Source organism: Hirundo rustica, chromosome 5 (assembly GCF_015227805.2).
Source record: "Hirundo rustica isolate bHirRus1 chromosome 5, bHirRus1.pri.v3, whole genome shotgun sequence".
NCBI lineage: Eukaryota > Metazoa > Chordata > Aves > Passeriformes > Hirundinidae > Hirundo > Hirundo rustica.
In genome coordinates this window covers 60,910,464-60,931,130 of record NC_053454.1, presented here as the reverse complement: position 1 = coordinate 60,931,130, position 20,667 = coordinate 60,910,464, and the positions used below count along the sequence as shown (strand labels likewise).

At 43.8% G+C, this 20,667-nt stretch overlaps 2 protein-coding genes across 2 annotated transcripts; both read right to left on the bottom strand.

Annotated features, from left to right (window-relative positions):
• Nucleotides 1-5,824: 5,824 nt before the first annotated feature.
• LOC120753312 (growth-regulated alpha protein-like) lies at nucleotides 5,825-6,651 on the bottom strand. The gene is made up of 4 exons (XM_040065398.1): nucleotides 6,600-6,651; nucleotides 6,353-6,479; nucleotides 6,198-6,281; nucleotides 5,825-5,843 (listed from the first exon to the last, which is right to left on the bottom strand). The coding sequence occupies exons 1-4, from the start codon at nucleotides 6,649-6,651 to the stop codon at nucleotides 5,825-5,827; spliced, it is 282 nt and encodes a 93-aa protein (XP_039921332.1).
• An 11,168-nt stretch (nucleotides 6,652-17,819) lies between these two features.
• LOC120752974 (interleukin-8-like) lies at nucleotides 17,820-20,342 on the bottom strand. The gene is made up of 4 exons (XM_040064822.2): nucleotides 20,233-20,342; nucleotides 19,309-19,444; nucleotides 18,479-18,562; nucleotides 17,820-17,913 (listed from the first exon to the last, which is right to left on the bottom strand). The coding sequence occupies exons 1-4, from the start codon at nucleotides 20,291-20,293 to the stop codon at nucleotides 17,883-17,885; spliced, it is 312 nt and encodes a 103-aa protein (XP_039920756.1). The 5' UTR covers nucleotides 20,294-20,342; the 3' UTR covers nucleotides 17,820-17,882.
• Between the last annotated feature and the right edge of the window lie 325 nt (nucleotides 20,343-20,667).

Here is a 20,667-nt window from a genome sequence, read left to right as displayed (position 1 = left end):
CTCAGCACCGCCCGTCTGCCGCGCACCCGGTCCTGCTGCTCGTCCCGGCTCTTCCCTTCGTCGCTTGGTCGCATCGCCGCTTCCACCTGCGCGGTCCGACTGACGTGGCTGCGGCCACCACAGCGTTCTTCTCCTTCTGCTCCTCGCTCCTGCTCTCAGCCTGGCGAACCTGCACCTTCCCCCCGGCGCCCCGGGCCGCCTGCAGCGCCAGCAGCTCCGCTGCCATGTACGCGGCGCCGCTCGGGGAGTTTCCCTCCTGGCTCCTTCCTCCTCGTCCCCTTCACGCTGCGGCGGGAAGCGCGCGGCGAGCAAAAAGGGCGCGAAACGCCTGAGGGGACGGCGAGGAACATTTTATCAGTATGTGGTGAGGGAAAGTGAAACAAAGGTTCTGGTATTACTTTTGGAAAGGAGATAGAGTAAGTATCGGTAAAAACTCTGATAAACATTTATAGTGCCGTAAATATTACTGGTTCATTTAAATGTATGTTTCCATGGAGAAACAAGGAAATAATTTAGATCTGATGTATCTGAAATAGCAGTTTCTGTACTGCCAAATAAGTGATAGACGATAATAACTATTCCTACTACAAGTAGTAACAACTCTTTCTATATAGTGACAGTCTCCAGATTCTGTCAGATATTTGCAGAAGTGCGTGCTATTTTGACTTTTTCACTGGTTTTCATCATTAATCAAACAAAACAGGTAGTCCATTTGAATAGCAAGGAGCATAAAATGAGCTCTAAATTTAAGCAGATCCTGCTCAGACTTTGCCATTTCCCGGTGCAGTTCAGATCAGCTCAATTTGTAATAGTGAAGAGTATTTGCTTTGCCACGACTCTTTCTGAAGACTGACTCATTAACAGGAGTCTGCAGGAGTGACAGTGACGTGTCTTAGTTGGTGCTTGAGCTCCCTGCCAGGGCTACAACAGCGGAGAGCAGGGATTTTCAGCCTTAGGAAGCTTCTCTCAAGCTTGATTGACACATCTGACTGGGTTTAACTTGTCTTTTGTGTTATTCTAAAAGAATCATAAAGAATTACAGAAGTTGCCAAGAATTCTAGTGTGGATTGTAACAACACATTACCAATTCTGTGTGATAAGGGATCTTCCTGTGGATCTTACATTAAGGTTTATTATATTAAAGGAAAAAAATCACAAATTAAAATTCTTTTTTTTTTTTTTTTTCTGATAACAAATCATCAAAACAAACCCAGCATTTTATGTTGCTTTTACTTGGGTATGCAGATAAAATTAGCACTGCTACTGAAGTCAACAAATTTAAAACAAATCAAATCCACACTAAAGTTCCAGCAATGCCCATATCTGTTATGTCCATCCTATTGTCACTTCCCAAATCGTTCTTCAGCTGACTTTGGTTTTGACAGATCTACTCACCAGATGACTTAAAGGTTTGGAATAACACTCATTTATAGAAAATCCCGGGAAGTAACTGCACTCTAGGTCAGTCACATAACTAAAAAACCCGCCCAGAAATTATATGTCAGGTCAAAATTTTCAATGTATTTTCATGTTAAAAGTTCAGCAAAGATGTTTTACTGCTGATGTTATCTATATAAGCCCCTCTAAGATCGATTTTCTTTATCGAAAGTGTATGTATTTTTCCAAAGCATCTTGAAAATTGTAGAGACTCCAAGAGAGTTATGCATGTATTACAGCTGGTAACTCCCTTCTTTATCTCAACAGTGTTACCATATTCTCTGTGGGGAATTAGACACACTAATTCTGTAGCAGTAGTGTCCCACAGCTGAAGAGTTTCCGACTCTTCCCATCTGTTTTTTAGGGATTTTTTTAAACAGCAGAAAGTTTGTATCCAGCAAAGATTTGCAAGTCTTTACCCTTCCCTTGCTGAACTTGCGTGTTAAATTTTCTGTCAGGCAAGGGCCGATGGCCGCTCCCCCCGTGTTCATTCTGGCACAGGTACTTCGTTCAGAGCGAGCAGTGGAGTTGTGACGGTGGGGGTGAGCGGCTGTAAAAGGCCGAACAACCCGGGCACAGCCATGCCCGCCATCCCGCTGGCGGGGGCCGCCCCGAAGGACGATGGCCGGGGAGCCGAGCCCCCCGTCCCCTCAGGCGTTTCGCGCCCTTTTTGCCCGCCACAGCGTGAAGGGGACGGGGAGGGCGAGGAGGAAGGAGCCAGGAGGAAAACTCCCCGAGCGGCGCCGCGTACATGGCAGCGGAGCTGCTGGCGCTGCAGGCGGCCCGGGACGCCGGGGGGAAGGTGCAGGTTCGCCAGGCTGAGAGCAGCAGCGAGGAGCAGAAGGAGAAGAGCGCTGTGGTGGCCGCAGCCACGTCAGTCGCACCGCGCAGGTGGAAGCGGCGATGCGACCAAGCGACGAAGGGAAGAGCCGGACGGGCAGAGAGATCCAGGTCCCGGCCGGGCAGGCGGAGCTGAGGGACGGGCGGTGCTCGGGGACGGGCGGAGCTGAGGGCGGGAGGAGCTCGTCCTTAGGGTAAATCTCCGCAGTCGGTAGGGGAGCTTTAAGAAAACCTGTGTGCCATTCCTTTTTTGTGCCAAGCCGTTTCTGCAGAGGGCATAGGAACCTGCTTTTTATTTATCCTGACTGTGGAAACACCTTTAAGTGTAGCGCCTTCCCTTGCAATGCGTTCAGCTACTTTAATCAAATAGTGGCGGTGAAAACCCCCAAACTCTTTAGTAATTGTTGCTGTCTTGATGGCTGGTAGCTTCTCTTTCTGTGTGGAAGAGGATAGTGAGCTGAGATCCATGGAGCAAGGAGTTCAGCTGGATTTCTGCAGAAGCAGGTGTTCCTCTATTTTTAATGTGAAATGGAATATATTTTTCAAGGACTTTTCCTGCCTTCCTAGAGAGGTCTTTACAAATGACTGACAAGTTATTCAGACAGTGACAGTCATAATTTTTGAGTATTCTTGCAGAATATGCATGTTTATTTTCTCCATGAAAATATTTTGCTTTGATAGTCTGCAGCTATGGAGAACTAAACAATTTCCTAGTCATTCCTCCACATATTTTATGAATATTTTCAGTTAATCATTACAATATAGCACAAAATATGCTATATACTCAAAGCTGGAACTTTACATGGAAACCAAACTCTCTTTCCAGTTCCATGGAGAAAACAAAACACAAATGCCCCCCCCCCCCCCAACAAACAAACAAAAACCAACCAACCAACCAAAAAAACCCACCAAAACCAATTTCAAGTGTTAAATGTAGTTTTAAGTTGCAATGATAGGCTTATTGTGACTTTGTACATTTGACTTACCTACAGGCACTTATGTGGATCTCCTAGGGTGCAGTGAAGATTAGCTTTACTCATGCTTAATATCTTGGGAATTTCAAAGAACAGATGATAACAATTCCTGAGCCCCGTGAGGACTTTAAAATCTTGAGAGGCTTTTGATGTGTCCTGTTTTACTTGCATTTTTTTCTTGGGCGATGTACTTTCCTGCTGAAGACTGGGTGGGAGGCAAAAATCCAGAGTTGCACAAGACATTTCCATTGCTTTTTTAGTAGATTAACTTGCATCTGAAGAAAAACATATGACGTAGAGCATAAGGGAAGAACTGTTGAAGTTTTTACTGAGCCATAGTTTTCAAAAAATAGCTTATGAAATAGGCATCTATTCCTGCAGGTAAATTACACTTTTCAGCTTTTGAAAGAATCTGGTAATTGTCAGTGTTTTAGTCACGGTCTTTGGTGTGTACTAGGCAGGGAAAGCGAAAAATCTGCTGCATTTTGCAGATATCTGCTGCTCTGATGAAGTGAACCTGGATGGGTGCAGCTCTCTCTGGAATCCATGCTGTTCCTGGGACAGACAAGGTGTAACAGGGCAATGTGATTAGGGCGTTTCAGACAGACACCATTCTGAGGGGGAAAGCTCTTATGTGTGCAGACACACTGGAGTGTGCTGTGAGGTGGCCAGTGCAGGTGGGACTTCCTCAAGGTTCTGAAGAGGGAGCTACAGTTGCAGGTCACCTTTAAATGGCAGGAAAAAAAAAAAAAAAAAAAATGGTGACAAGGAAACGAAAGAACGTTTCATGCTTTCTAGCTATGGGTGTGTAAAGGAGATGGATCTCCATATACCTTAATTTGTCTGTCCTATGTTGTGGGGATGAGCCAGCTTTCCTTAGGTGTCACAGGAGAACACTCATGACTCACCCGTGTCAGCAAGGCCAGGATGTGGTTGTGCCTTCAGATAAGGTTTTGTTGGATTTCATGTGCGAACAGCAGTTGATTTGTCTGTCACTAAACAAGTACCACGTACCTAGTGACAGGAGAGATTGTTTGTCCTAGAAATGTGCACTGAAGATTCCAGACAAGAGGATTTTTGGCTTTTAGAAATGTCAGAGAGCTGGGACCTGAACAATTTTTTGAGCTTGTTACGGCTGGGACCTGAACAAGTTTTTTTTTCTGGAAACAAATTTACTGTTGCAAACTTTTACTGTTTCTTACCATAGCAAACACTGTTACTCCCTCCCACCCAGCAAAATGGGCTTGAATTTAAACTCAGCTCACTTCAAGGTAAACCAGAATCGAAATTCCCGCAGATTGCAGGGATGTGCCTGGGTTCAATACATCCATCTTGGGGTTAATCTCTCTTCATATCAGCAGCTCAGACCAGTTTCACATCAGAGGGTCTAAGTAATGTGCCTCTGAATATAGAAACACTTTTGCTTGGTACAAAGTGCGCCTGACATTTCAGAGAGAACTGATCTGCAGATGTGTCCAGGAATCCTTGGATACACAGAGGTCACTGTTTCTCTGCATCCCACTAACCCAACCAACACAAGGTGCACAGGTCCATTTAACATGGAATTCACAAAAACACACAGTATTTTTCAACAGGAAAACATATTTATTGCATTGTGTATTTCATTACATTATTGTGAGAAATCTGCCTCTTTATATACAATTTTCCAACACAGAATAATGAAAATGAGTTATTCCTTATGACAGTATGTCATACAAGAGGACATAAAATGTCTAAGTGTCTCCAGAACATTTACTGTTCCTTTAGATCCTGTGCATAAATACCAAATACTTTAATGTAAACTCATTTAAAAACAAACCAATGAAACAACCTCAACATTAACTGGTTAAAAACAAACCAGTCATGGCACACACCCCCACAATTTCATAGAAATTATTAAACTCTTCTATGTACCGAATAGGGGCAAAAGTCTTCAGGAGCAAAATTTGTGATTTCATTAGACATTATCTCGTGAAAAAAGGTCCAAAGCATTCTGCATTAAAGGCTGGCGAGTTGGACTAAGAAAAAGAGATTCAGCAGAGCATTCTTGCTTGAACCAGGTTTTATTCCCATGTAATCCTGATTCCCATGTAATCCTGAACAGGCATGGAAATGTTAAATGCCAGTCAGCACTCTTGTTATTCCTGACAGACGGATTACCCCCAATCCATTCAAACCTCTTCTGTCACGCTATCTGCAGGCATTTGCAAAACGATCTTCACAATGGGCCCATCTTCTTCTCAGATATCCAAGCTATTTTTTAAGAATTTACTGCCAGATAGCATTTGGCAAGAAGGAGTTTGCACAAAGGTGGAGCAAACTGTGAGAATGTTGCTGAGAGGTGTCCAGCAAAGCTTCCGCTGTCTTATCAAATGGATGCAATCACTTTATCACAGTCAATAAAACCATACACCAGATTAGGCAATAATGAGTATGAGGAGAGGGAATGTTACGTAGAGCATCTGATCGACAAACTCATCAAAACTAGAGAGCTGAGCTATTGCTTTCTCATAGCATCTGTTTCCTGGTATCTTGTGGCAAACAGGTAACTTCATTCCGAGATGTTCCTTCCCTCAGAGCATGTTGGGTGAACTGCAATAGGCAGAATTCAAATTGTAAAGCCAGTCAGGAAATTTTTCATAAGTTTTCTTGCATACATCAGATAATAAATCCCATAGGGGGTGTGGAAAAGATGCTTGATGATGGAACATACAGTAGCTAGATTTGCAATTAATTAGGCATTAGTTGTGGATACACTCCCTGGCAGTGTGCTGGGTTGTCTCTTCCCCAACAAAGAAGCCACTTTCTGGACACGTTTTTGGCCTAACTAACCAGATTTTCCCTACAGGAATCGATAGCAGAATGTGGCTCATTATTCCTGGGTTTAAGCCCCTCCAAAAGCTAAGTTTGGCCCCAGGCGCTGGCAGCACCTGGCCCGGCAGGTACCTGCGGAGGATCCTGGTGACCAGGAGCTTGACCCAGTGCGCGGCGGGGTTCAGGCAGACCATCTGTCCCAGCTTCGTCGTGGCTCTGCGGGTGAGACGGGGAGGGGGTGAGGCCGGGGCCGGCTCGGCGGGCAGGGGCCGGGGCCGAGCACTTACATGACCTCGGGCACGGCGCAGTGCGGCCCCTCGGCGACGAACTCCAGGCGGGCCAGGAGCCGCGGCGGGATCACCTCGGACACGGTCCGCACGCAGCGGCAGCGCAGCTCCCCGGCCAGCGGAGCGCCTGGCGGGCGGGAGGAGCCCGCTGAGCCTCGGCTCCGGGCTCCCCCGAAACCCCCCGGCCCCCCGCGCACCCCTGCCGGCCCCGGACGGATGGATGAGCAGCCCCGGCTCGGCCGCTTACCCTGGCAGAGAGCGGCGGCGGCCAGGAGGAGGAGGTAGAGGTGCGGGTTCATGGCTGGTGCTGGCGGCGGAGACGGTGCAGGAGCCGGCGGGGCGGCCCCCTTCTCTCCCGTGCTTTTATTCCCTGCCGGGAGCTGCCGGGGAATTTCCCGGAGTGGAGCCGGGGGACAGTGCCCCGTTGGCCCCTTTCCACCGGTGGGTGTGTGGCGCTGAAGGAGCAGGGCGGAGAGAGAAGAGCGGCCGCTCCCGGCACAGCAGCTCCTTCAGGTCTGGGAGCGAGGGGAGCGTGGCACCGCACCTTCCCGAGAATCGCCCAGGGTCTGCCGGGACCCCCTTCTCTGAAAAGAGCTGAGGCTTTTTTGCGGGGGTTCTCCGTTAGCTTCCAGGGTGCAGGACGCTGAGCCAAATGGGAATTTGGGTTCTGGAGCTTGCCCTACTGCCTAACTGCGTGTAACCACGCACTCTTATTCTGTGGGCATTGCTCTCCTGAGCACCCCTTTCCTCACCTAGCTTTTGAAAACCGGAAATATTTTTTTCCTGCAACTAGGAGACCCTCAGGTTTCCATACCTTCGCTCCACTACTGAAAGCCTTCTGTTCCACTCCTCTGCACACATAGGTCACTCTCTTTTTCTTCACTCCTGGCAAGGCATTTTTGCTAAATTCAGTTATAAAGAAGTGAAATAGCAGTTTTCTATGAGCTTTTAATGAAAATGAGATGCAGATTTTCTAAATTTTATTTACACATAGGTTTAGATCAATTATGATCAGCACACTTCCTTTTGTAATAAGTTTTAGTAAGAAATATAATATTGCACTTTATTTATCTTGGGTGTTTGTTTGTTTGTTTGTTTGTTTGGGTTTTTTTGTAGCTGATCTGTTTTCTTCCACAGACACGTGTAAACATGAGCGGGGTTCAGCAGGTCAAGTTGTTCCAGGGTCAGGCTGCCATGTGTCTTGTCCTATCTGCCTGAATGTCTTAGATTATAAAATACAGCATATAAATCCTAGCAAGGGATTAAGTAGATAGCAAGCTGATGGGACACAAAGGCTCTCATTCCTGTGCTCCATCATCTGCAGCTCAGCTGCTTCATACAGCTGCTGTCTTAGTCCCCTAGAAGAGCAGCCCTGCGGAAAGATTGTGTGTCCCAATCAAATGGTGATTGCCCCATGTTATCAGGAAATATCTCGTGACTAATTTGGACCCCTTTCCAGACTCAGCTTGATAACGACATCCTTGGAAGCAGTTGGTTTTTAACTTGCCCTTAAAAGGAAGTTACGTGGTCAGTTTAGGGGCAGCCACTAATTAGAAACCTTCACTGGGATCCCTTGAGACCCCTGGAGATAATGGAGGTGGAATTACCATTCCCTCCAGGTTATAGCCACACAAGTCTTGGACTGTGAGTTCCTCATATGGTTGTCCCAAGGAAGTGCCACGTTCTTTGCAGGAAGAAGGACTTACCCAGCTGTAGCAAAATGAGGCAATAAGCAGGTAGGATTATGCACAGATAATCTGCTTCAGGTCAATGCAACTATCATTGGCAGATCCAGCTCTGAATGGATGTGGGGTGCAGATCACTCATGCATGGTGAGATTAAACGTTGTCACTCATACACAGTCAGATTACACACTGTCCTTGGACAGTACGCATGAGTAAGGACAGTTTACGTGACAGCGCTTGGCTTTATGCTCGCATGACTGCTCCCAAGAACTGACCCATCAGACTCATTCCACAGTGGTTACAGCCGAGGAAATTCCAGAAGTCTCCTGGGGTCTGGAGTGTGAGGCTGTTTTTAGACATGGAGCAGCAATGTGTGAAAGTCTGTGGCCAGCTCTCCCTCAGAGCCATGTGCCAAGAAGAGCGGCAGTCAGGTCATGGACATGCTGTGGTGCAGCAGACGGTACGCAGCCTGGTGCTCTGAGTCAGTACTTGCACAAACAGGCCTGGAACAAGGGAAATGGGTGTCTCTGGGACTATTTCAACATGCAAGACCATCTGCCTGAGCAAGGCTTTGTGCCTGCAGACTTCAGATTGATTCTAGCTCCCATCTGTGGGAATGTGAGAAAGTTCCCTTCAGCCCAAATGACAGCAGCAACAAGGCTGAGCTGGGGAGGAACCCTTGAATTTTACCCTTTGCCCTGTCTCCCTTTACCACCTATGGCATAATTCTCTTAGCAAGCACGGAAAAGGTAGGGAACAAACAGCACCACTTTAGAATGCTGAGTTTTTCCCTGCCTGCTGCCCTAGCTCTTTCATTATAGGTGTTTGCCATGCACCGAGTGCAGGTGGTACAGGTAGAATCATGGAATGGTTTGGATTGGAAGGGGACCTTGAAGATCATCTTGAATTTTGTTTAAATTAGACATTGTGAGTGGTAGTACCAATGTAGCTGGGACAGAACTCAACACAACTCACTGAAGTTCTCATTCAAGTCACTCACCTCTTTAGCAGAAGCTGCTGTGCGAAGATACAACAGGATTCTGCGATTCTGTGAAATTTCTCAGTGTCCTTAGCATGGGGCTCGGGGTTACTGGGACACAGAAAGCAGTCCCAGGTCAGGCAGGCCCTGAGTAGGTACATAAAGAGAATAAACCACATGGCTCAGCTGCTTTCATGTTATCCAGTCCTTAATTCATTACATGCAGGAAGTGATTTGGCTGCTTTGTTGCAGACTTGGGACGTGTGCCTTTCCACGGCAGGTATTTATTTGGCCTGACACCTGTAGTGGGAGCAATTCACTGGCAGCAGGCCCAGGAGAGCTACAAGACAATTAAACAATAGATGTCTCACTTGAACAAGTGAGTTGCATTTCTCCTAAGTGCATGAGAATTACTTTGGAGGAGGTGTCCCAGATACAAGTGTAAGGTGAACTGTTTATCATGGCCTAGAAACCATTTAACATGGCCAGTCTCTGAAGGAGTGGTCTTATTTTATTTCCTCTAATGTTTGGATTAGGAATAATTTGTGTTCTGATCTGTAAAATGTCGAGTCACTGCTACCTAGTACTGTCTAAAGTCAGAGAGTGTATACTGCTGCTATCCTCTCATCTTCATTATGTTACCTTTTTTTCCTGTACCAGTATCTTTCATAGTATTCCCTGGCTATGATGAGGTGCTCTTCCCTCATAGCACCTATGATTCCTCCTGTGGATCCAGCTCTAACAAACATATTTTCTGTAGGCAAAGTTCAAGCTACAGGTTTGTGAAAAGTATGTTTTATATCTAGCAGATGTTTTTATTTCCTTCAATTTCCCTGTGTGTTTCTCAAGTTTTGAAATGTTTCCAGCCCATATGCCCTTGAAAATAATACCAGAAGATGTAAGAGGTAGAAGTGTCCTGTTGTTGTGTTGTGGAGAATCCCAACTCTGTTTTGCCAGCTGCATCATGGCACATGTCACACGTTGTTGTGTGCTCATTTCTGTAATACCTTCTGAGATGTGAAAATTCACATTTAAAATACTGATCCACAGCAAATGATGCTCAGTATCTTCTGCCCGCCCTCCTGCATCTTCACCTAACTTCAACATTCAAGAGCCCTTAGGTTTTTTGTTTCCCTTCCACAGAATTAGAGGTTCTTCACCTGAGCCCACTGCTGGGAACCAGCGTGTGAACACACGCACACACTGTTGATAGCAAAAAGGAATGTGTTTGTATTACTCAGGCATTACCTTGGCAAATAGAATGGGTTGGCTCTGAAATCTGTGTGTTTGGCCATCATTTCTCCATTTTTTTTTTTTTTGTTTCAGGTGCCAACTTACCTTTTCTGAGATCATTGATGGGATTGCAGGGGCTGTAGTTTCACTGTTACCTTACTTAGTTGGACTCCTGGACATACAATTCCTAAAAAGTGAGTGGCTGGTGGTGGACTCTGGTTCTGGCATTTTACACCTAATATATAAGGTTAGGACAGGAGGGGTTTTATTTTGAGTTTGGGACCCAGTTGTTTAAGCAATTTGTTCTTCCCCCTCTGTTGAAGGGGAAGAGTCTCTCGGCTTTTTAGGGGCAGGGATGATCCTGCCAAAAGGCAGCACAAAGATTACAACGGTGTGACTCCTTCCACCCCCACATAGTTGTTCGGTTGACAAGCCTTTGAGGTCATCACAGCTTCTGAAAGGCAGAAAGAGCTCCTCTTGGCCTTAGCAGCAGCAGAAAATGCTCATCATCCTATGAATTGCCTGCAGGCTTTTGTCCATGGATCCGTGTGAACTTTAGGAGCACCCCTTTATGCAGCAGAAGGAACAGATGGTCTGCTGTGGGCTCTTAGGTCCTGCAGGGAGGTTTTGTGCTTGCTGGAGCACATCTTGGTTGTGTGGTTTGCAGGTGAATTCAGGCATAACTAAACTGAATTCTGGTTCTAACATCTGACAAACCTTGCCAGTGCCTAGCGCTGGCATGATGCAGCATGTCCTCTAACAGCAAAGTGCTGCTCCTGTAGTATTATCCAAGCATGGGAGAAGTGAAATAGAATCACTGGTATGCTGCCAGTGGTGGATAGAAATCCCTGGGTCTTCCCAGGGAGCGTGATCAAGAGACTGATTTTAAAAACATTTTTTTTTCAGTTTGAGAACATAAACCTATATTATCAGTTCAAGCTGATCAGGACGTTGTTAACTATGTTAACTATGATGAAGCCTTTATTTCCCATGGGGACCCCTCAAAGAAGCCGTGCAAACAAATTCCTCCCATCCTTATGCTTTGAGCCTGATAACAAAGATTTCTGTCAGCTTGGAAATGAGCTGTTTGGAAATAATTACACAAAAATTTGTTCCGTCTGCAGATAGTTGGAAGCAAAGAAAATACGAGTTTCTTAAAAAGTGAACTATTCACCCAAAGAAACCAACCCAGACCAATGCCCCAAAATCAACATTACCCCCAACATGGCTTAAGGCAATTTCAGTTTTCAGACTCAGTGGATCTGAGTAATTTTTGGGAGTGTGCTTAGTTGTGGTCTTTCGGTTAAAGTGATAGCATCACTTGGGAAAACACTGACACGAGGCATCCGACCACAAGAAAATGGGAACGCTCATTGGAATCATCACAAAATCTTTGAAGTCTTCTCTCGTGACACCCAGATTTTAATCCTGTCTGTTACTTTCATTGGTTGTGTTGCAATGAAGGAAAAACAGAGAAGTCATACTTGACTTACACCCTAGGAGACACCCAAGTTGCTATCTCAGGGAACTTTCTTACAGCCCTTTGAGTGCCATGTGCAGTCTCCAGTGTGTTTGGACTCTGTAGTAAAATGAATTGGATTGTTCCTGGCAACAAAAAATGGCTGCTATTTGTTGAAAGGAAGGAAAAATAATACCAGTGAATTTGCTTAATTGTTACTGAATTATCCAAAATAGCCTACAAAGCAGCAATAGGGACATGGATCCTTTCAGCTTGTTATAGGGAGGTGTTTAGAGAAGGAGGCGTTTGGAGGAAACACACTGATAACATTTTTGGTAAATGTGGTCATCACTAAGTTTACTGTCAATGGTTATCTTCCCATTATCTTGTATTTCTTTTTTTTTCCTCAGTTTTTTTAAATTTTCAGGTAATGTGACTCCAAATTGCTTCAATACATGCAGGGTACAGGACTATGCCAACACATTGTGCTAAAAGTTGTGGCAACAAACACGAACAAAGAATTTTTTCTTCCTTAAGAACTAAGAAATTAAAATTTCTAGTGAGTGCTGCTGTCAGGAGTAAACTGAAGTGGCAGGAGATAAAGCAAGCTAGGAGCATTCTATGGAAAACAGGCTATGGGGAAAAAAAACAACGTTTGATTTAATTGAAATTCAGTATTTTTACCTTTGGTTTTCTTCTAAACGTGAAAGTCCCCATAAAATGAAATTGATCAGGACATTGACTGAAAAGAATAATTTTGTGTAGCTCCAAGTACTGTTTTGCTGTGAGCTAAGATTAGTTTAATTTAACAAACATTGCCCTTAGTGCTTCAATGCAAGCTTGAATTTGATAAAATCATTGCTTTCTAATGAGGTCTTTTTTTGTTTGCTCAGATCTTCATTTTTTCAAGGAGAGCATCATTCCACCAGCAGATTTTCCATCTGGATGGCCCTAGCTTGTATTCCTAGTACACAGCATTTGTAACAAACTGTACAGGGTACTTTTCATGTATTTTCTTCTTCTTCTTCTTCTTCTTCTTCTTCTTCTTCTTCTTCTTCTTCTTCTTCTTCTTCTTCTTCTTCTTCTTTCTTCTTTCTTCTTTCTTCTTTCTTCTTTCTTCTTCTTCTTTCTTCTTTCTTCTTCTTCTTCTTCTTCTTTCTTCTTCTTTTTTCTTTTTTCAATAGTCATTTTATTATCAGAAGACACTGCATGCTCTCCCTCATCCTTTCCTGCAGGCAGGAGTAGTATTGTGAGAACTTTTCAACATGGAAATGACTCTAGCATTTGGCCTGCCAGCACGTCAGGTGTGTGCAGGTAGATTGACAGCTCTTTTCCATGTTTCTTCCTCAGCTGAGTCTCCTGCTGACTTCAGTGACAGATCTGTGTACGCAAAAAACACTTGGGTTTTCCTTGGTGATGACAAGGAGTGGGTAAAGCTGCAGTGCTCAATACAAACCAGCTACAACAAAGCCTGTTTTATTTGGCTCCTCTTGCTGAGATTGTGTTCATGGTGAGCAGTGCTTACGTAAATTGCTTCTCTTTCGCAGAATGATGGGCTTTGCTGTCAGAGGTGAAGCATCAGAGAAGAAAGCAGAAAATGAGGAGCTGATAGAATTTTGACCACAGAGACGCAGTAAGTCAAACGTAATTATTGGCTTGATTATTGGTCTGCTGCTGGCAATGTCTGGCTCAGCAATGAACCAGCTGGGCGGCTGTGCATTCCTTTATTGGTTATTGATAAGTCAAACACAAAGCTTTCAAAGGTTTCTTGACAAGTCACTTGCTTTTCACTGTTTGTACTGTGTGCCTTTCACACAAAGGTCTGACACCCTCATGGACAAATTCTCACCTCTCAGTAAGAGCGATAGATGGCAGGGGGTGTTTCAAGTTCTGCTCTTTGGTCTTTTTCTGGGCTTAGTATATCTTGCTTCTCCTGTACTTTTTACTTTTGCAAAAGCCTGACCAAAGGGAGAACAGGAGTCACTCATCTGTTGCTTATGATTATCTGCTGCTACGGCAGGTGGCTGTGCTTTTCTGAGTACCTGTGAATAGCTACTTGCTTTCAGTTAGGAACCTTGCCTTTTAACTGCACCGTAATTGTGTTATCTGTGTCTGTGCTCTGCCCCCACACAGTGGCTCATTCTCACACATTCTTATTCCTTCAAGAAGTTCTGCATCAGGTTAAAGGAAGCCCATGTGGTCCATGCTCTCATTCACCTGTCCTGTCTCACTGTTCACAAAATCTGCCACTGATGCCTTAGACACGCTTCACACAGAAATGGTACTTCAAGCTTTTGCAATTTTATTGATATTTTGGCTTTAGCACAGCAGTTGAATTCTGATTCTCCTGTCTGCTTGCAAACTCGTAAAAAGTGTGACCTTGAAAACAGAAGAGGAAAAGAAGAATTGTCAGTATTTTGGAAGTCTTCTTATTTCTGTGCAAACTTGTAAATATATCTTTAATTTAAAAATCGGGCTAAGAGGGTGGGATTATTCATTTGCTTCTCTTATAAGCTATGAAGCTTTCATCACTCTGGAAATTTATGTCAAAGAAAAAGCTAGAAATTTTGAATCTTTGGAGTGCAGTGTGAATGTTACTTCAGTGTTTAAAAATTATTTGTGTAATTCTGGCATTTTATATTTAGCTGAGTCAGAAAAGCTACTCAACTCTCCTCAAAAACTGAAGGCTCCTTTGGAGGTAAGTTGATTAACTGGGTCCAAATATGCTCTCAAACCACTTGCCTAACCACTTCTTTTTTCCACAGATTTTTATAGGGTGTCTATGTATGAAAAAGTTTTCTGCAAAAGATAAAAAGATTAGATTTTCCCCAGTTCACCTGTCCTCTAGTAAGGAATAGGAGAAATCGACAGACTCATACTGGGGTTGCCAATGTGCACTTTGGGTGCTGTGGTCTTGCTTCACACTTCTGCTAGTGTCCTTGGCTGAGTCGGTGGGGATGGCATCTGGGAAACCTAGAGTAAGTCTTTTCTTTCAGAAAGATATTGATCCCCTTCCTCCTGAATTTGAATTTCCATGAAATAAGGTAATTGGACCTATCAGAGGTTGATGCTTGTTATAATAATATATTTGTATAAATATTGATATTTGTAAAGGTGAAAAGTTATTCAGCATAGCTACGTTGAGATCTGCCTGTACAAAGTTGTAGAGATGTCACACTGCTGCCTGTTTCCTGAAAGGGCAGAGGAACCAGTGGCAGTGAGCCTGGTTATACCTACAACCTTCCAGATTCTTCCACAGAATCTCCCTCTCCAGAATTCCACAGGAACTGTGAAGCAGTCTTTGCACTGACTGACACCAGTGGCTGTTACTTGAAGTAATTCAAAGGTAATATTAAAGTCAATTTTCATGACAGTCTTCAACAGCAGAGGTCTCAGGCTTATTTTTATAGGTGGCAAAACCCTTGTTTCACTTGTGCACGCAGAAACAAAATGCCTATGTGCTGACCCCAAAGTCTCCATGGCAGTTTGTGTAATTTCCAAAGGATCCATTTCCTGTAGAGTTGCTGATGATATCTTGTTATAAACAAGAATAAATTCTTGAAACAAATCTGCAATATAAAGTCCTATGCAAAATTTTCCTGAGGAAAATGGGATTTTCCCTTGTTATGTGATAAGAACATAAAAAAAGCATTTTAGAATGGGAAGCAGTCCACAATCAAAGCAAGTAAAGCATGGATCATGCGTTTGTCACCTAACACAAAGCCAGGATGTTTATGTTAGCCAATATTATGTTTATGTTAGCCAATATTCATCACAGACCGAGAAGCTGAGGCCGAGAAACTCATGTTTGCATTCTCTGTTCTTCTAAGAAGCATTTTTCAGGGACTTTCCAGTATTTCTTCCCATGACTTCCTCTACAGTTTGCAGTGTTTATACATCAGAGAGAAATATACTTTAATTATTACAAGGACAGCAATCATGGAAACTCAAGGAGACAAACTGCAGCTCTCCATACAAGAGCAGAACTCCAGTAACCAGGCATGGGAAGGGGAGTTTGAGGACAGGGAAATGACAGGAGGTCATTGCTCGGTCAGTCGATAGTTGCCAGTTCTCTTGCTCCTTAAATGCACCTGTTGGTGAAAGAAGTTGTTTGAAAAGAAGGTGAAGTAAGGGGCCAAGAGAAGAGAGGAGGACAGAAAGGATATGCAAACACCTCTGCTGCATTTCATTATGTGGAGGGCACTGAAATGAAAGGAAGGTGATAAATGCACACAGCAGCTGTAAAGTGGAATGGTCTTCTGACAGTCTTGTAGAAAGACAGTTTAGATGCTAAATGAAGTGACCAAGGGGAGCAGAAACTCCCATGAGACTGGGAAAAGGAGGAGATGGACAAGAACACGTGGAGAGCTGCAGTGAAATCTTAGGGTCCATCCTTTCACTGCGGTGCAAATGTCCTGACCCTTAATCACCCACTGGCCAGCTGCCTGCTGTGTTGCACAGACGTGCACATGTACACGCACAGACGCTGACTGCACGGGCTGCATGCTTCCAAAGTGTGCACTTCTCCCCCGTGGCTTCTGCATGGCCTGACGGCTGGAGGGCCACAGGGCACATTGTTCAAAGCGGCAGAACTCTTCTAGCTGACGCCAAAATAACAGTGGTGAAGGAGAGGCCCGGCATCAATCTTACTGAGAAAGGTCTTCAAGTGGAAGCAAGCCAGAGACAGCTTTCTTCTTTTATGACCACAAAGTTACCCAGCAAAAATGCTTCTGCTGTTCTATTACTACCTAGATTGTAGATAAAAGTGAAATAAAAGTGTGCATCCCTCAAATAAACAGTTATACTCTTGTTAAAAGCACTAGTCTTTAAACTTATGCCCTGTCTCTCTTGTTCCCTGTTTCCTTCTGGAAGATTTTTAAGAGAGGCAGGCATCATGTGTTCAGCACATTTCAGGGGTCAGAATAGGAAGCAGTTTTTACACCAGGACAAGTGCTTGCTCTTTGGGCACCCAAAGTAAATGTCACAAATTCCCATTTCGATGGTCAGATCGTGGCCTTTTGTTGTAGTAAAGATTTTCAGCTGTGGGGCTGAAGTGGACACACAGCAGTGTTAAGGCATCTGGGGGTAAAACCCTTTTATCTGCAAGGGAATTAAAGAAGGGGCCTTTCCCTAGAGCCCACCAGTCCCCTGGATTGGGAACAGCCTGAAGAGAGGAGAGTGAGCCACTTACCCCACCCTAAGAGTCTGTTACTGTAGTCAGGAGTGCCAGGTTACCATAGCAGGGGGAGTTATGGTACCATGGACTTAAACATTTTCATTTCAGTTCCAGAAATCAGGTTGGCAAAAATAAAGCAGAATTTTCAAATAAAGCAATTAAAAATTTAAAAGATCAAACAGATAACATTTTTTTTAATATAAAACTTTTAATAGTACATTTATAGGAACCATTACACTCTCACGATCAAACTCTATGTATGTAAAATGCAGGCTTTTTTCCATTAGCTGATGGAGTAGCTAATTAGACATACAAGTACAATCATATAATTAGACAATCAAGTACAGAGTAATGAGACTGTGGATATTTCTCCAGAAATGAATAGCAGGAATGAAAAATCCAGTAGAAATTACATAAATTATAATTGTTTTCTTTCTTACATAGAAACTGCACAATAAATACCATAGAAATCACAATACATAAATATTAAATACGGTCTTACACATTCTGTAGGTTAGGTTGTTCAAGTTAGACATTACAGTCCACAGTCTGGCCACAGGCTGACCATGGTTCAGGAAGCTGTTGTTGACACAACATACTGGCGCACTCCAGAGGAGCAGGTGGATTCATCAGTTTGCTGGTGAAATAGCAAAATTATCAGGCTTAGTGTAAACAAGCTGTGCTGCAGGTGCATTGCACCTCACTGCATATATTTGGCTAAAGTGGATGCCAAGGGTTCTCAATCTCCTTCAGGAAACCACTTTTCCTTCAATGTCATGGGCAGCATGTCCCATTGACAACACTGACCATTGTAAAAGACTTCCTTAAATACACAGAGTTAAATAAATAGATAAATAAATAAAACCATCCATAATTAACACCATAACACTGCTGCAGGATGTGGAAGATGGTGCACTGCTTGAATGATGCTTTTCCCAAACACTTCCCTTGACAGAGGAGCAGAAGCAGTTCCAAGATTTTTTCTGTCTGGGTGTTTCTTAGAGAGGAGAGTCAGAATTTTGTTGAGCCCTGTTAAGAGGTGAGGGAAGAGGATAATTAAAAGAAGTTTCAAGTTACTCCTGCTTAGCATTGTGCAAACAATTTAGGATGCGGGGTCTCTTTCCAATTCTTTGTGCTGTCTTGAAGCGCAGGGAGAATAAAGTTGGTGTTTCAAAAGCATCTATTGAAATCCCAGCGTGTGCATGTCTGGCGTCTAGCTGGGAAACCTCTGCAGCATGAGCTTCTGCAGTTACTCACAGCAAGAGCCTCGTTAGCTCAAAATCAGCAACTAAATAAGGGGAAGATGACTTTTTTAAAGCCTTATTTCTCAAAGGGAGACTGACAGCTCTGTGCTTCCCTGCAGACGGAGTTGCTGGTACTCAGAGGTTTAGTGTTGACACAGCAGCTTGAGCAAGGACCCTGAAGCATCGTCAGAAAAACCAAGACTGATTCTATAATGAAGCAGGAAGCTTCCCTGTTCTTTTAATCTGATTAAGAAAGAAGGGGAGGTATCCCTATGAAATCCTACAAACTGGTTTTTTTTTCTGGGAGGTTTGCCACTCAGCTGCCCAGACAGAGAGGAAATGGGACTTACCTGGCCAAAATTGCCTTTACAATCAGCTGTACCCAGGGAGCAGTGGGCTCCAAGCACACCTCTCTGCCGTCCTTCAGAGTAGCTCTGCAAAACAGGGAATAAAAAAAAGTCAGGAAACTACTACATGGATTTGGTTTACTCACAGAATGTAATCTTGCGTTTTTAGACCGGGTAGTATAAATTCATCCCAACTACTCTAGGTTAGACTTGGCTGCTTTGCTTTATGTGTTATACAACTGAGGAGACCAGAACCATCCAGAATTGTGTGAGTCGCTGTGTCTGCTCTCAAAGCAGTCACAGATTCCCAAAAGTCTTTCCCTCTACACATGAATACTTGTTTTGGATTTGTTTATACTACTAAAGCTTTCTTATACAACAATTGAAATCTCCAGTGGTGGAAAGGTGTTTGAGCAGAATAAAGACTAACATTTTAGTGCCTTTGTGCTGTTCAGACCAGGTTAGGTTGGTTCATTGTTTCCTTAAATCTTGTTGGAACTTAGTTTTTCTCCTTGAGACTGCCTGCCTAATAAATGCAGGATTCAAAATACATCATTATGTCATGTACTAAGAGCTGACAAGTCCATGAAATTCCTATTCTACTACTAGAAATTTTTAATCTGTCCCCTGACAGATAAACAGTGGTCAGCTCAGAAATACCTAAGGTCATGGAGATGGTGAAAAACACGGTGGTTCTCTTAAAACCATCCCTCTCAAAATAAAACCCAAGTCTGGCTGCGTGAGGTCAGAATGCTGACTGTGGTACTTGCGAAGCCCAAAAGCCCGGCAGCAGTGCAGGGGAAGAGGAAGGAGCCTCTTGCAGAGCTACTTACATGACTTCAACATTCTTGCAGTGGGGGCCGCTCTGTGTCAGCTTCACATCTTGGATGGATTTCGGGGGAATGAACCTGGAGTGAGTGGCGATGCACTGGCACCGGAGCTCGGTTGCCATCCTTGCCAGAGTCCTGCCTGGGAGAACAAAAGGCAGATCGGGGTTTGACGGGTGATCTTATGGCCAGTGTATCAGACCTAAAGCACAGCTGCTCTATTGTAACATTCCCGGTTAAAACATTGCATTTGTCCGAGCTGCCTAAATCCTCATGTTACAGGGAGGGTTACTTAGGTTTCAGGAAAGCTGATGCCTAAGTTCTTTGGGAACTAAATTAACAAATCTTTTAAAAATGAACCCACTAACTATTTTGTGGTTACTAACCATACTGACTACAGGGTATGGTTAATTTCATTGTTTTAGTATCTGGGTCAAAAAACTTTGCCACTCTGCAGAAGACAGAGGCCTAGATTTGCTCATTAAATGGAGGTTGCCCATGTTTCTGTCTTCATATTGTTTGCTCTCCCTTTCCAACTGTGTATAGCTTCCTTGAGGCAGCATGGTCACTAAGCAACAAATATGAGATGATAAACTGTTATTTGTGTGGGAAGGGAGAGAAAAATTAAAACACTTCAGAAAAAAAATCTGTCTCTAGCCACAGAAGGACCTGTCTCTAGCCACATACACTTCAATTGAAGCAAAAACAAAGCAAATGCAAGTTGCATCCTTAATTTTTTTCCCACAAGATGTCAGTAACTCTTCAGTCCAAGGTATACATGATAGATTTCTGACTGAGGAGAGGTGCTGAAAATCTCTCCAAAGAGACTAACTTAGTGAGACAAATAGAAAGCTATTCTGCAAGGACAAGCATCTCAGTTGATGCCTCGGCAAAGCTGCACTAAGGGGGCTTTTAGGAAGCTTTACTTACCTTGAGACACAGCTGCTGAGATCAGGAAAAGAGCCAGGACAGCTACGAGTTTGCCGTTCATGGTGGGGCAGGAGTTTTCTGCTGGGTTCTTTAGGTCTGGTGCTGTGAGCTTGAGTCTCAAAGGATTGTTGATTCTTGCTCTGTGTGAGGATTGTTGATTCCTGCTTATATACTGTTTTGTGCCCAGCCTCTGTACTCTGCTGGCACGGAGATTGCGTTAGAGGAATTTCCCAGATGCAGTAAAAATGAGTCACATGACTGTTGCGAAACTTCTTCCTAGATGACAAGAAATTATTCTGCGGATAATGATACAATGTATTAATTCATTAAAATATGTCTGTGATAGTCACGCATTCCTATTATTTCAGGAGACATGCAAATTCTTGTGCTTTTTCTAAAGCCTATCCTTATTTAATAATATCACTTTGGTTTCCG